We start from the raw sequence: 14,197 nt of genomic DNA, 5'->3' as shown, positions 1-14,197 counted from the left end.
TGATTGCTTTCTTTTTTGGGTTTGTAAAAGTAGCGCGAACCTTGTTGTGTACTGACTGAGAGCGCTAATTTTGGAGTAGATAGGTTTTAGGAGCTAGACTTTGTTTTGGGAGGTTGGGAGAGAATGGTTGACCACACGTGCTCATTGTTTTTTTTTTTTTAATTTAAATTTTTTAGACCCAATAATGTGTTTTTTTTTAGTGTAGACCTAATAATTTAAAATTTTATAGATTCAAGAATTCAAAAAAAAAAAAAAATATATATATATATATAGATACAAAACAAATTAAATCTTAAGGTTTTGAAAAGTAAGAAAGTAGATTCTCAGCTAATATTAAAAACCATAACCAATTAAAGGTTTAATTTTTTTTTTTTTTTTTTTAGAGTTTTTATTTGTTACACTATAAATTATAGGGTTTAGAATATAATTTTAAGTAATTGTTTTGCTCTTGAAGAATGAATTAAATTGCAAATTACAAAATTTAAGTTTGGGAACATTTTGATTTTGCCTCTTTATTAAAATCTTGGATTTCCGTCATATAGTTTTTCTAATTTCTTAAAAAATTACATTATAAAATATGTAGTTTTTAATAAGGTCATTTTGAGCACGATTTAAATTAAGGTGAAATTTAGGTCTAATTTCTTAAGTCTACATCTTCAAGTTCTTGTTGAAATTAAATGTTTGTTAAGGGTGAAACTAAAACCATGGTGTTTGTTATGAAAACAAAACATATGATTTGATAAAATTAATGAGAACAAGGGAATGATGTTCCTTTTTGTGTTGTTTGTTGATAAAAATTGTATTTTACATAACCAATTTATTGTCTAATGGATGTGATTTTTGGGCTTCATTGACTATAACTGATTCAAAAACTATGTGATTGAATTCAGTTATAAATCCTTCCCTTAAAAAAAGAAAAAAAATCAGTTATGAATCCTTTAGGCCTTGTTTGGATTTCCCTGAACTGAGTTAATAAATCCAAGTTTTGTTAACTCATAACCCAAAATCGGTGGGTCCCCCGGGTAGCATGCTTGTTTGGATGAATTTCCAAACCATTAATTTAGTGATGATATCTCATAATTTTGAGTGATGGGTGAGCAATTTTGGAAACACGGTGAGATTGTTTCAAGTTAAGAGTTTTGAGTTATCAGTGGCAATTTTGTAAATTTCCAGCAAACACAGGTCTCACAGTAGTGTCTCGTCCCATCACCACAGGCTTTTGTGAACAACAGATATTTTTCCTCATTACTTTCCTAACCACTAGACCATACTCTTTTTCATCACTTTCCCTTTTCCCTTCTCCCAAACCCACAGCACAAGCACAACTCAGTCCAAAAGCATTCTTGTAATCCATCTGAAAATCTTTTGCTCTAGTTCTGTCGATCAAAGGAAATGTGGAGAGAATGGAGAGAGAAGCTGATGAGATTTTGTGGGAAGGGCGTGAAGAGGAGAGAGGTGTTACACGAGGGTAGTCTGCTGCTGTTGTAGTGCTTTTGCGGTGCAATCAATGCTATGTGGGACCTAGTGAGTGACAGAAAGGTGGGTTTTTGAATTTGAGATTGCTGTGAAAATCTTTAGCCAAACAAGCGTGAGGGTGAGTTATAGGTTTTATTGAGTTAGAGTTATGAGATATTAGGATATGAGTTTGAGTAAAGAGATTTGAGTTATAAGTGTTGGGATATGAGTGAGTGACAAACCAAACAAAGCCTTAAGCTTTGCCCTTTAAGACACCTCACCATTATTTTTGTTATTCATTTATATCTATATTTCTATTTAAGAGTCTTTCTCTATTTAGAATTCTTACTTTTTGATGTCCAAAATACCATTAAATTAGTTACTTCCATTCTACATATCTCTCCATCTTTTCTCTTTCTTCTTCAAATTATTATAAATAAATTAAAATCCAATTTGGCACATTTATTGCCACGTTTCCGCTAATTTCAAAAGAAGACAACTACTCAAAAGTCAATTAAAAAGGTATGAACATACCATTTGTTTTAAATAAATTTCATTATATTGTTTTCTCTTTCTCTTTCCCATTTTCTTTCTCCTTGTCTCTCTTTCTCTAATTGCTCTATTACTTCATAAAAGTGGGCATTGCATCTTTTAAATCTCTCATATTACAATTTTCTCTTATCTTAATTTGTTTTTTTTTTAAAGCTAGCTTCATGACACTCTCGACTCTTGAGTGAGCATAACTTTTAATTTGGATAAATAAAAAATTATTACACTAAACACCCAAAAAAAAAAAAAAAAAATCTCTTCGCACGTGATGAAACTAATTTGGTTAAGAGTTTGGATGGGTTTTAACTTAAGCGTGAGAGGAACGTCGTCGTTTGGAGAAAGGAAAAGGAAAGGAAAATCACAAGACAAAAAGTTGAAAGCGATGGCGGTATTGCGCCGTTCGAAGACGAGACTGAGCAACGGGGAGCGGTCGGCATACTACTTCGCAAGGTGCTCTCTCTCTCTCTCTCTCTCTCTCTCTCAAAATAAGAGTTCATCGTTTAAACAACCAGAAGAGCAGAGCAGAGAGAGAGAGAGAGAGAGAGAGAGAGAGTCAGAGGCCAGAGATCATTGATGATGGAACAACAGAATGACAATGAAGAAAAACAAGAAGAACAAGAACAAGTGCAAAAAATATGGAGTTGGGGTGCAGGAACGGAAGGGCAACTAGGCACCGGTAGGCTAGAGGATGAGCACCTCCCTCAACTGCTTCTTCATCACTCCTCCCTTCTTCCACGTTCTGATCCCATCTCTCAACTCGCCTGCGGCGGCGCTCATGTTATTGCCTTGACTTCCGGTAGGTACCAATTACCACCCACCTCTTCTTTTCTTACTACCATTCAAAATTCGTTGTAAAGCTTGGTTATGTTTCTTTATTTAGGCTCAACTAACTAAAACATAATAACGTGTTCGGAGCGTAAAAGAAGAATAAGTTAATCAAGTAACTCAGGCTCAAACTTGTTTGATAAGAAAATAAACTAAGCTTGAATATGTAATATAATTTGTTAATAAACTCGAGTTCAGCTCATGTTTGAAATAAGATTAATTGAATAGTCTTGAACTTTTAATACTCAGCTCCACTTGGCTCGTTTATACTTATTTTGTTTTTGAACAAGTGATTCATTGTTTTTTTTTTTTTCTGAATCTTTGGTAGGTGGGAAGGTACTCACTTGGGGAAGGGGTACATCTGGTCAACTAGGCCATGGTGACATGGTTAACAGCTTATGTCCAAAGGTTGTGAGTTCGTTGGAAAATAACTTTATTGCCCATGTTTCTGCTGGGTGGAGCCACTCTGGATTTGTTTCAGGTTTGTTCCTTTGGTGTATTTTTCTTGGGGGTGTGATATGGTTTTGAAATCCCCAGTTTTTATTCTCATTGGAGATTGGTTAAGATATTTTTGTTGTTCATTTCGAATTTCAGATGGTGGGTGTGTTTTTACCTGTGGGGATGGCTCGTTTGGTCAGCTTGGGCATGGGGACTACAGGACACATTGCTCTCCTGTAAGAGTCTCATACTTTGTTAATAAGCATGTTGAACAGATAGCATGTGGCATGCGCCATTCGCTTGTTTTGTTGAAAGGTAATTGCGTGTTTAACCTGGTGTACTGCTGTTTCAATGGGTGTGCTGTATATGTCTTCCCTCTTTTTTTTTTCAAGCTTTCACCCAAGGGGAGGGGTAAGGTGAGATTGAACTAAGGATTTCTGCTACATGAGGCATGGTCTCCGGCTGATTGTGTTATACTTTGGGGGTTAGGTTGTGTTGTGTATGTCACTGTGATATGCTTAAAGAAATGTTTTTGCTGTTTTAAAATGAAGCACGTGTCATTTAAGCAACAAAGCAACCAGAGTTGAATGACTGGGAAAGATGCATTTTCATTAAGAATTTCTATGTTTTGGTGATTTTCTTGATCTAGAGTATGATAGATATATGGAAAGTGAAACAATTAATTACTAAAAAATAAAATGAGGATGATAATGATGCTCTAGAGGCAGAGCTATGAAAAAGATAATTTTGTGCCTTTTTTATGTCAAATTGGAGTTGCTAAAGAACTTTGAAGAAATGGCAGGAGGAAATAATTATGCTCTGATGGACAAATGCTACATCTTTTAAGTAGTAGAAGTAGAACTCCCCCAAATAACTCTCAAATCCCATCCAGTTCAAGCAATAATAACTAAGATCGATATGATGCAGGTGGCTCAGGAGATCAAATCTATGCATTTGGATCTGGGAAACGTGGTCAACTGGGGATCTCCAAGGATAAGGTCAAATCAATTAGTCTTCCTGAAGTAACTTATGGATTGGAAGATGTCAAAATTGTTAGCATAGCTGCAAATGGAGATCATAGTTCAGCATTATCTGGTCAGTCCAACTTTTCTCTTGCTTGATATGGCAAACAAGGCAGCTATATGATCTGCATAGATATTTGTAACCGTAGTTTTTACATACATCTAGACCATTAAATCAACTGAAAACTTTAAATGGGCATGGTAAAAAAAATCATCTGGATAATCTGGTAAAGTTGATAATATTGTTTTGACCCAATTTAGCATCAGTTTTAGGATATGCATTTACTCTAAATTCAATAATTTCTTTTTTGCTGTGTCTTCTGCTTGCATCAGTTGATGGGTGTCTTTACACTTGGGGAAGAGGGTTCAGTGGCACTCCAGATGTTCAATTTCCTCAGGGTTTACCTTCATCCTTGCGGTTTACCGTAGTTGCTGTTGGATGGAATCATGCTCTAGCATTGACTGGTAAGTACATCCACTTCCATTTTTAGCTCTCTCTCTCGGTCTCTCTATATATATTTATGTATTTATCCTTTGGTATCTTAAACAGGTGAAGGGGAAGCTTTTATGCTTGGTGGCAACCACCATGGAGTCCTTGGTGATCTTGAGAAAATGAGGCCAGCAAAGCAATTTCCTGGTAAGGCATTTAATTAACTGGGGGCCTCAAATTGTTGTGATAACTGGTTTATCACCCTACATGCCCCATAAACAGACTGGTTTATGGGCAAGCACCTGTATTTGATAGTTCCAATCATTGAATTTGAATGATAGCGTCACACAAACTTCTGCTACTTCAATTCTTTAAGCTTTTTACTGATTAAAATCATTCACTATGTGCTTGTGGCATCATTGCAGATTTCAAAGTACAATACAGTTGATAATTTTGTGTGTTTTTCTGTGTTCTTCAGCAGATTCAAGAGAAGCTATTCTGCAGAAGGTCCCTGGTCTTAATGACATAAAAACTGTGCAAATTGCAGCTGGAGCTGAGCATTCCGCTGTGGTAACAGGCAAGAATTTTTTTTCTTTTTAAATCCTTATTTATTTTTTACACTCTGTTAGTTGCTGATTTGTGTTTGTGTATAATTGTGATTGTAGAAAATGGAGAAATAAAAGCATGGGGTTGGGGTGAACATGGTCAACTTGGCTTGGGAAATACATGTGATCAAACTAGCCCTCAGGCAGTGAGTCTGAGTCACACTCCCAATGAAGCTACCGCATTTAAAGTTTATTGTGGAAGTGGGTTTACATTTGTCATCATGACTCCCTGCAGCCCTTCTCAAACTTGATATATCCTTGCTGAGAAATTTGACCATTTGTCATGGTATCGAAATATCTTGCAAGGATATATAGTTGCAGCAATTTGTCCCAAACCTGAATCATCGATTGCCAATGTAGTTTGGTTTTTAACTGCGTCATCTTGAGCCTCTGGCTCAACTACTAAAGGATGAGGTAGGTTAGGGTTGGAATAAGCTTAGGCAGAAATCTTTCCTATCCAAAAATAAATAAATAATAATTGTAGAATCATCTATCCATAACTGCTTTTTGCCAAATTCTTCATTTGTTCATACTGAGATTCACATTGTATTCACATGTTATCACAGGTTATATGTATATTCCAAAAATGATTGAATGAGATCACTCAGTGTTACATGGATGTGTTTTACAACAAGCAACAGGAAAAGAAAAGCATCTAACAGTGTTACATTTACTAAATCCTCTGAGTTAAAAGAATCATGAGCTACCCACCGAATCTGTTTACAAGGAGGGGGGTTATGTAAGGCGGAAAAAAAAAATCCCAGCAGCATGTGGTAATACTTCATGTTTACAAGGACGATCGCATGCCTCTTTTGTGCCTTCATGTGATTATGAGTAGATTATTCTCATATCCATTGTTTTTGACAATAGGGCGTAGGGGATCAACCTTCCATTGACCATCAACAATAAATTTGATCTGTAAGATTAAGTGAACATATTGGGAGGCTCATCATCTAAGAAGGGCAGTGTGAATGTGAAAGCATAACCAAGTTGATGAGTATCGCGTACCTCATATCTGCCTGGGTACAACTTCAGGTTTAAGGAAAAGATACCTGTACTTGACTTCTCCATCTTTCTCTGCAAAATAGCAGATAAAATTTACATCTTGTATCAATGTTAACCACCTCAAACTATGAACGTCTTTTTATCACTGCACATAAAAAGGTTTGTAATGGCAGAGAGCTAAAAATTCTCATATAATTACATTTTTGTTACTGCGAGATATATTAGTATTGGCATTCACGATACCAATCCATTGTTTACCAGATTCAAGTGAATCTGAACTTTATTTTCAGCTTTATAAAATTTGAAAGGGTATTGAGCGCAAGAAGTTTGGGACAAAGCATTTTAATAGCTTACATCATTTGTAGATGATTAATGAATTAAGCTCAATTAAACAAGCCCTTATCCCAACTACTTGGATCCACCCGTTTTGTCCATCCTTCCAATTTCTATCAAATCACACACCATGTCCTCACTCCAACCATGAATTTGCTGCCCTTGCAATTCCTTCAACTTCAACCAAATCTCTTTCTCACTCTAGCCCAGTGATTTGCATTGCAGATGACTGAACCAATGTCAGGCAACTATTTTTTTATTTCCAGGTAAGAGTCTTAACCAACTTACAATTATAACAGTAGTCTTTACCTAAAAATTATAGAAATATAAGAAGCTGCAATTAAATCAACATAACACAAAAAATAAAAATAAAAAAACCATCAAATTAAATTAAATTATTAAATTACAATACATGTGGTGATCCACAAACTAAATTTTGGAAGTATTTGTAAATACACTATGGCAATGAGCTCTAACTCAAATGGCAATTTCCTTCTCTCATAAGAATGGATAGAGACTACTACGAGTAATTATGCAGTGCCCCGAGAACACAATAAATGCATGCTTCCCCTCTTACATAATATTGGGTCCCACTAATTAAACTTATGATGGGACCCATTATTCATGTGAGAGGAGGAGCACGCATTTACTGTGCTCCTGAAGCTCCCAAATAATTACACAACTACTAGAGAGTGAGGTTGTGGTCCAAAATTCATTGAGTGCACGTGTGCCTTATCAATATCTAAGGCATACAAGAATACACTAACAGTTATGCTACTTACCCCACCCCAAAAAAAAAAAAAAAAAAAAAAAAAGCATACAAGAATACACTAACAGTTATGCTACTTACCCCACCCCAAAAAAAAAAAAAAAAAAAACCCACAGTTATGCTACCAAATGGCTTGCGTTCCAATTCCGAAGGAGGCTAGGAACTAATAAAAGAAATCCATTAAAACAAATTCCAACTAAGAGATCAATGCAAGATGAGATCAAACCTGGGTAGCCCAACCATCAAATGATCCCGCTAAGAGCACCTCAGAAGCTGAATTGGGCCAAACTATGCAGGTAGTATGAAGAAGTTGTAAAGCTCTACGAGCATCATCAATTCTCTCCTGTTTCTCCTCCACTACCTTTTGGGCATCACTGTAAATGAACATAAGAATGTGACATTGTCAATAGCAGAGCAAGTTAGACGTACATGTGTTGGTAAATGATGAAAAAACGTGCATACATTATTGCCAGTGCCATCTTTCCCTCTAATATTGTTAACTTTGCACGTATTGATCGCAATCTGTCCTGAGCATCCATGATCTCATTTTCCTGAAACTCCAAAGCATCTGATAGCTTCTGCAATTCCTCAGAGGAGCTTTCATGGCCCTAGTAAAGAATACAGAACAGAATTCAAAAGGTGATCTAAAATCTTGCAAAATAAGTGTACAAACAATGGTCAAAGTAAGAGAGCTTTCTAGAGAAAGTGAATATCTAGCTAAATCTTGTCAAACTGAGAAAACCATAACAGTACAGAAAAGTATAGCTTTATCTCTTTCTTGCAAGAAATAAAAAATCATAAACAGAAAAACTCCTTAAAGTTCCACTCTATCCAATCTGATGACTCATTAACTAGAATCAATGTAATAATCTTCAATCATTTAGATCTAACAACCTCCAATTATACCTCTGATATTCTGCATTCACACTAAGGAGCACATGCTGAGAGAGAGAGAGAGAGAGAGAGAGAGAGAGAGAGAGATTGGTTAAACAAAGAAACATTGTTATCACCCACCTTCTGTGACATAATTTGGCCAGCATTTGACCTCACTGAGTGAAGTACAGAGGTAAGCTCTAACTCCAGGTGTTGAAGGCGAGTTTGTATTTCATTGACATTAATCTCATGACAAGAGATTGGTTCCTTCCTTGTGTTTAAAGGATCACTAGCAAGGCCTCCTAACTCAAGTGTCTCATCTCTTGAACCATCCATTGGCGTTGCATTGAAACCAATTTCAGCAGCTGTACATTGTATTAATGAAGAAAAATCAGTTAATCCAATCTTCAGACAACAAAGTCACCTGGATTTTTGCATTTGAAAAAAACTACCTTCAAAATTGGCAGCAGAAAAGCCTGCCCTCTGATTGCTCCAAGTTCTCCACGTGTCTGGCTTCATTGAGTTTCTTAAACCATCATCATCTAGGTAAGATCTATTCTGATCAAGCTTGCCCCCCGAATCATTGTAATTGCGTTTATTAGAACTTAAAGAAGCTCGTTTACTGCTTTCCAGTCCAGCAACTGTCTTTTACAATGTAACAAACACCACAAATTATGTTTTAGAAATTTCTACAAGCAAAGGAAATGGTGTCAAGTATCAAACTTAGAATCAGGAAATATGTCCAATGAAAGATGCCATGGGAAAAGGTTATTCATTTCTTTCGAAGGAATAAGTACAACAGCTCAACAAAATCATCTTTGAAAAAACCAAGATAGAATTGTTTTTATATGAAATTTTGCTTATAGTTTGCAATTTATTATATTGAAATTTTTCAAAAGTAGAAATGTTTAAACGCAATGCCATAAATACAATTTGAATATCTCAAACTTCTCCCAACAGCATGCAATTATTCTTGGCATAATTTAATGTGTGCATGAAAAATTGGAAACAAGGAGCAATATGAGCAAAGCACCATCTTTGATTGAATATGACACCCCAAGAAACCACCAATCCTATTTAAATTGAACAAAACTAACTTACCGCATCTATTGAGGTTCCAAGATGCCTATCATCTTTAGCATGAATACGTGGGAAGCTAGTACCATTTCCTTTTGATCTCAAATCAAATCCAAAACTCAAATTTCTCTGTCTCTCCAACCGGTTCAATATACCCTCAATCCCAGACTCATCCCCTGCTGCCATTTCCCTATGCAAATTACGCAAGTCATATCGCCTTCCCATAAATGTATGGCCATTTCCATCGCTAAAAAGTTTGCACGGTATATAAAAACCCAAAAAATTTGGAATCTTATATACCAGGTAGCGGTTAAAAAGACTGTCTAAGATTCCAAGACTCTTTCCTTTCACCATAATTTCTCAGAAACATGGCAAAGCATCAGTATACTCATCATATTGCAAAAGAAGAAAAATTATCAAAGCATAGAGAATTAACATTTGCAATCACTAGAGAAATAGTTTCTTTATACTAGTGGGCCCAAACTCTTAACCTCAAATTCTTAGTTCATGATACACAACATTTGCACATAAAAATTGAAGTTAAAAAAAAAAAAAAAAAATTGTTCAGAGAGTATTCAAAACTGGGGGCCAAGTGGGAGCAAAAGCTTTTTGTTGGTAGGTGCAGCTCACAGAGCATGTTATTTTTTTTTATAAGTATAGAGCATGTTATCTTTGCTAAACTGCACCGATGATCTTTCTTGGTTTTCTTGGGTATTCATCACAATTTTCTTTCTTGAGATCATTTTGGTGTAATTCCTTTTGATTTCCCAACAATTTCATCACTGATTTCATCCTTGTGTGTCATATTGGAGTATTGGATCTTATTTTGTAGTTCAATTTCTTACCAACTTGAAGAATGGGCTAAAAGGTTCTGTAGACTGGATTTTAGATTGGTTAGTGGCTATTCGCCATCTGTAAGCATTTGTGGGTGACAATTTCAATGGTTGCTTCACATGGGGGAATGCATGGAGGGGTAGAGACTTAGGAAATTGTGTTCATTCCAAAGAATTCCCAACTGACCTTAACATGGCTGCAAAAGTGCTCAACAAGCTTGCTTATGTTTAAAAAAAGGAGTAAGTTATGATAAAGGCCTCCTAGAAAAGTAGTAAAAGAATCTTTGAATGGTCAACAAATCTGATAGGTCAATTTATGGAATATGGATAAACCTTGCCATTTACCTAGTGAAAGTCTCTTTTGGAATGGCTATGAATTCAAGTCGGCAAGGTGGAAGTGATGTCCACAGAGAAAGGGCTATTTTTGTTCAAATTCAAAGATGTTCTAACGATGAAAGTCATTCTAGAAGCCAAGATATGGTTTGACACCAATAAACTGCTTGTCCTTCATAAAGGAGGCCAAGGTTGCAAGCCATTAATTTCAATCTCAAGAAGCTCCCTGTTGAGATTAGCATTGGTAATAGCGTCAAGCACACATAAGTGCATAGGCTTCTTGGAGCCTATGCGCAAACTGCAAGCGCGCCTAGTTGAAGTAAAGCGCACATTTTTAAAATATCATATCTAACATCTTTTAATAGAAATATCCATAACATATAATATATATATATATATATATGAAAACTAAAAATTTGTATATTTTACCTATTAGGTAAGGGCAATTGTATAATGTTTGAAAGTTCAAATTTTATTTTAGTTTTTTAATTCTTTAAGTTTTTATATAGTAAATTGAAAACAATTATCAATGGAAAATATCATGATAATCTAGTTGTAGAAAGTTGAAACATGACATTTTATATAATTCTCTTGTGCTTCATAAAAATATAGAACCATGATAGTTATGATCAAATCATGTATATGGTTCAAACAATCTTGTTCATATCTTTTGACATGTAAATAAAAAAATTGTGTGTAATACAACACTTTAAGAAAAGTTGTTGTATAGTAAATCATTGGTCAATGCCATTTCTTTCAAGATTAAGCAATTAATTTTGATGATTCATAATTTTTAGCAATAAAAAAAATAATTAAATAATTAAAAAAAAAAAAAAAAAAAAAAAAGCGCTAAAAAAGCATGTCTAAAGCGCACTTCATTAAATGAGCCTTTTTTTTTTTTTTTCACCAAGTGAAGCGCTAAGACCTTGGGGTTTCGAGCTTTGAGCTTTTAACAATGCTAGTTTGGATAAGGATTTATCACCTGCCACTGAATATTAGAATCCCGAGTGTTTGAGCTATATTGCCAGTAGAGTAGGCAGACCTTTGTAGTTTGTACACAAACCCCGTTACTAGAAAATGAAGTTGTTTGGGCTTTGTAAAGTTATATGTCGAGAATCTGGAGATTTAGGCTAGTAGTGCACTTCCTAATACTGTCAAGCTGTAGAAGTGAATAGGGGTGTTTATGTGGAGGTTAGCATTGAATACCCTAAAACCTCAGAAGTTGTGCAAATTGTAAAACTTTTGGACATTCTGTTCATGTCTACCCAAGGAAGAATGAGAAGGAGTGGGTGCCAAAAGGAAGTTTCAAAGTGGAGAAGCAAAAAAGTCAGAAGGTGTGCAACGCGATAGGACCTACAAGCCCTGTAAAGGCCAATGTCAGTTATTCTAACAATACTTCTCCAGTTTAAGGCAATCTAGAATGAGTAATCAAGTAATATCAACTCCTGTAGTCAATTCTTTCTCGAATCTTGCTACAAATGAGCATGACCTAGCTAGCTGGAAGGTTGGTGAACCTTCATCTTAGATCGAATAGAAGAATGAAGAAGCTATGGATGGGAATTGCACTATCCACAATTAATTTAAGCTGCAGTGTAAAATGAACAAAAAAGCTAGGGAGAAGATTGCTGTGAATGAAGAACCTAATGGAGGTAAGGTAGAAAGTCCTTATACTCCGCCAAACATTTCTATATGAACTTTTTAATCTAGAGTAGAGTTGGCCCAATTTCTGGCCAACACAACTCTACTCCCCCTCAATCCAAACAAGCCATTAATGACCCCTCAAAGTTGAGAGAAGTGAAGACTTGTAAAAGAAAGTGGAATCTCACAGTCTTTTGCTTGGTTGGAACCAAGGTGAAGGCAGAAAAGGCATCAAGGGGTGGCCATGAGTTGGTTAAGATCTGGCTATGTTGGGATTCTGACACTATTGATATTAAAGTTAGCCAAAGCAGTGATCCAGTAATCCATTGTGCAATTATAGCTGTTAAGGGGCAATCATATTTTGCTTCTTTCATCTATGGTTTTCTAATAGTGGTATTGCTAGGAGGCCACCATAAACAGATGATCTTTTTAGCTTCAAGTATCAGGTTGGCCAAAAAAATTGGGTTCTTGGAGCTGATTTTAATAAGAGAGAGAGAGAGAGAATGATCTGTTCCTCCTATTGGTCTTACGAGTTTCCTCATGCTGGTGTAGATTTCATTTTAAATGGTGTGTCCGACCATGCAACAATTTATGTGTTTTTGCAAGCCAAAGTTAACAGTAAACCCGAGCCTTTTAAGTTCTTCGTTTTCTAGACAGACCATTCCCTAATTTCTGCAACTAGTAAGCGAAATTTGGAAGTCAAGAAGTTCAAGGTGCTTCCCATGTTTATACAAGAAATTAAAGCTCCTAAAGGTTGAGTTCAAGAAACTGTAGCTAAATTTTTTGTCCTTGAATAGTATCATTCATTCATTAATAAGTAAAGAATCCAAACAAGAGCATTATCATATATAAAACTAAAAAGGAACCCTCACAGTGATCTACCAGACGACGAGGCTGACTGAGAATGATTCACAGAAGACCAAGAAACCGGCTCAGAACTCCGAATTCCATTGCTGTCCGAGTCAGAAACACAAGCAGTAACATTTTCTTGAACTTTCCTTTGCTCCACCTCATCTTCTTCTTCGCTCAAATCCCAACCCAGCAAGAGCCAACCACCTTTCTTGGCAATAGCGTCCACCAAATCCATCCTCCCAGCTTCAACCAGCTCTTTCTTGCTCGGAAAAGCCTCCGGATTCTTCGATTCTTTCATGAACTCCAAAATCTCACCCTCCAAAGCCAAATCCCCCTCTTCACTATCCCACTTCACACACCTCCTCACGAACCCAGGCGGCTTCTGAAACCCCAAAAAACCACCACCACAGCTCTCCTTCGCCGCCACGAAACTCGAAGACACGAGCTGTGTATGTGCCTGTACCGTTTTCCTCCTCTTTCTTCTTCTTCTCGAATCGGTAACAAAGACAACGGAAGGCAGGGAACGAGACTGGGGCCCAGAGTTTGGCGAGACTAGGAGGCGAGAGCAAGAACAAAAGGTTGTTGTTGTGAGAGAGAGCATGGTTCAGGCATTTCGTCGAACACTTTGAGGGTGCTCTAAATCTAAAAAGCAAACCATAGAGTTTATAGGGAAGCAAGTAAAAGTTTAAGGCAGATAGAGATGAGGAAGCAACGAACAATAGCAGTGGGAAGCGTAACGAGCATTAAAGTGACCGTTTGGATATAAACGCGTCTGCGATTGTGCCTGTGCTGTGCGTCTTTCAGTGGGTCCGTTAATGGTTTACAGGACCCACTTTATTTAGTAAAAAAAATTAAATTAAATTGAGCTTACTATTTATCTATTTAAAAATTATTTTACTATAATATTTTTAGTTTTTAATTTTTAGGTAAAGGTGGTTTTTAATGCTAATGGATGTGCGCGTGTTTTCAATTTTAATTTTAATTTACTGTGTCACATATTTGGGCGGGAAAAGTGAGATAAAGAGTACTTACCAAAACAGAAAAAACATAAAAATAAAAGAAGAGTAAGGTGAGGGAAAGCGATTTATTTTTAAGGTGCTTTCTTTTATTCCACTTTTGCTTCCTCTATTTTTTTTTTTTTCGTTTTCCTTTTTGTGAGA

The 14,197-nt window shown here is 36.1% G+C and overlaps 2 protein-coding genes across 7 annotated transcripts; one reads left to right on the top strand and one right to left on the bottom strand.

Annotated features, from left to right (window-relative positions):
- Nucleotides 1-2,332: 2,332 nt before the first annotated feature.
- LOC112000660 (ultraviolet-B receptor UVR8) lies at nt 2,333-5,958 on the top strand. 3 transcript variants are annotated; one of them, XR_010631907.1, is made up of 9 exons: nt 2,333-2,800; nt 3,158-3,310; nt 3,424-3,582; nt 4,195-4,362; nt 4,623-4,754; nt 4,840-4,926; nt 5,198-5,296; nt 5,385-5,738; nt 5,891-5,958. XR_010631907.1 is itself a non-coding variant. In XM_024032824.2 (8 exons), exons 1-8 carry the CDS (start codon nt 2,578-2,580, stop codon nt 5,573-5,575), a joined length of 1,209 nt encoding a protein of 402 aa, XP_023888592.2. In that variant the 5' UTR covers nt 2,333-2,577; the 3' UTR covers nt 5,576-5,922. The 3 variants fall into 3 exon arrangements, 2 of the variants coding, with proteins under 2 accessions (XP_023888592.2, XP_023888585.2); XM_024032824.2 differs by having other exon boundaries at nt 5,201-5,296; nt 5,385-5,922; XM_024032817.2 differs by having other exon boundaries at nt 5,385-5,922.
- On the bottom strand, nt 5,869-13,812 carry LOC112000651 (protein PTST homolog 2, chloroplastic). Of its 4 annotated transcripts, none has more exons than XM_065780909.1 (8): nt 13,058-13,811; nt 9,406-9,571; nt 8,757-8,949; nt 8,446-8,669; nt 7,894-8,039; nt 7,658-7,805; nt 6,333-6,401; nt 5,869-6,210 (listed from the first exon to the last, which is right to left on the bottom strand). In XM_065780909.1, exons 1-8 carry the CDS (start codon nt 13,636-13,638, stop codon nt 6,145-6,147), a joined length of 1,593 nt encoding a protein of 530 aa, XP_065636981.1. In that variant the 5' UTR covers nt 13,639-13,811; the 3' UTR covers nt 5,869-6,144. The 4 variants fall into 4 exon arrangements, 3 of the variants coding, with proteins under 3 accessions (XP_065636981.1, XP_023888575.2, XP_065636982.1); XM_024032807.2 differs by having other exon boundaries at nt 5,869-6,240; nt 13,058-13,809; XR_010631906.1 differs by lacking the exon at nt 5,869-6,210 and adding an exon at nt 6,684-6,971 and having other exon boundaries at nt 6,326-6,401; nt 13,058-13,812.
- Between the last annotated feature and the right edge of the window lie 385 nt (nt 13,813-14,197).

This window comes from Quercus suber, unplaced genomic scaffold (genome assembly GCF_002906115.3).
Source record: "Quercus suber isolate HL8 unplaced genomic scaffold, Cork oak 2.0 scaffold_250, whole genome shotgun sequence".
NCBI classification, from domain to species: domain Eukaryota; kingdom Viridiplantae; phylum Streptophyta; class Magnoliopsida; order Fagales; family Fagaceae; genus Quercus; species Quercus suber.
The sequence above is the reverse complement of the archived record's forward strand: the minus strand, read 5'-3'. Positions and strand labels throughout refer to the sequence as shown.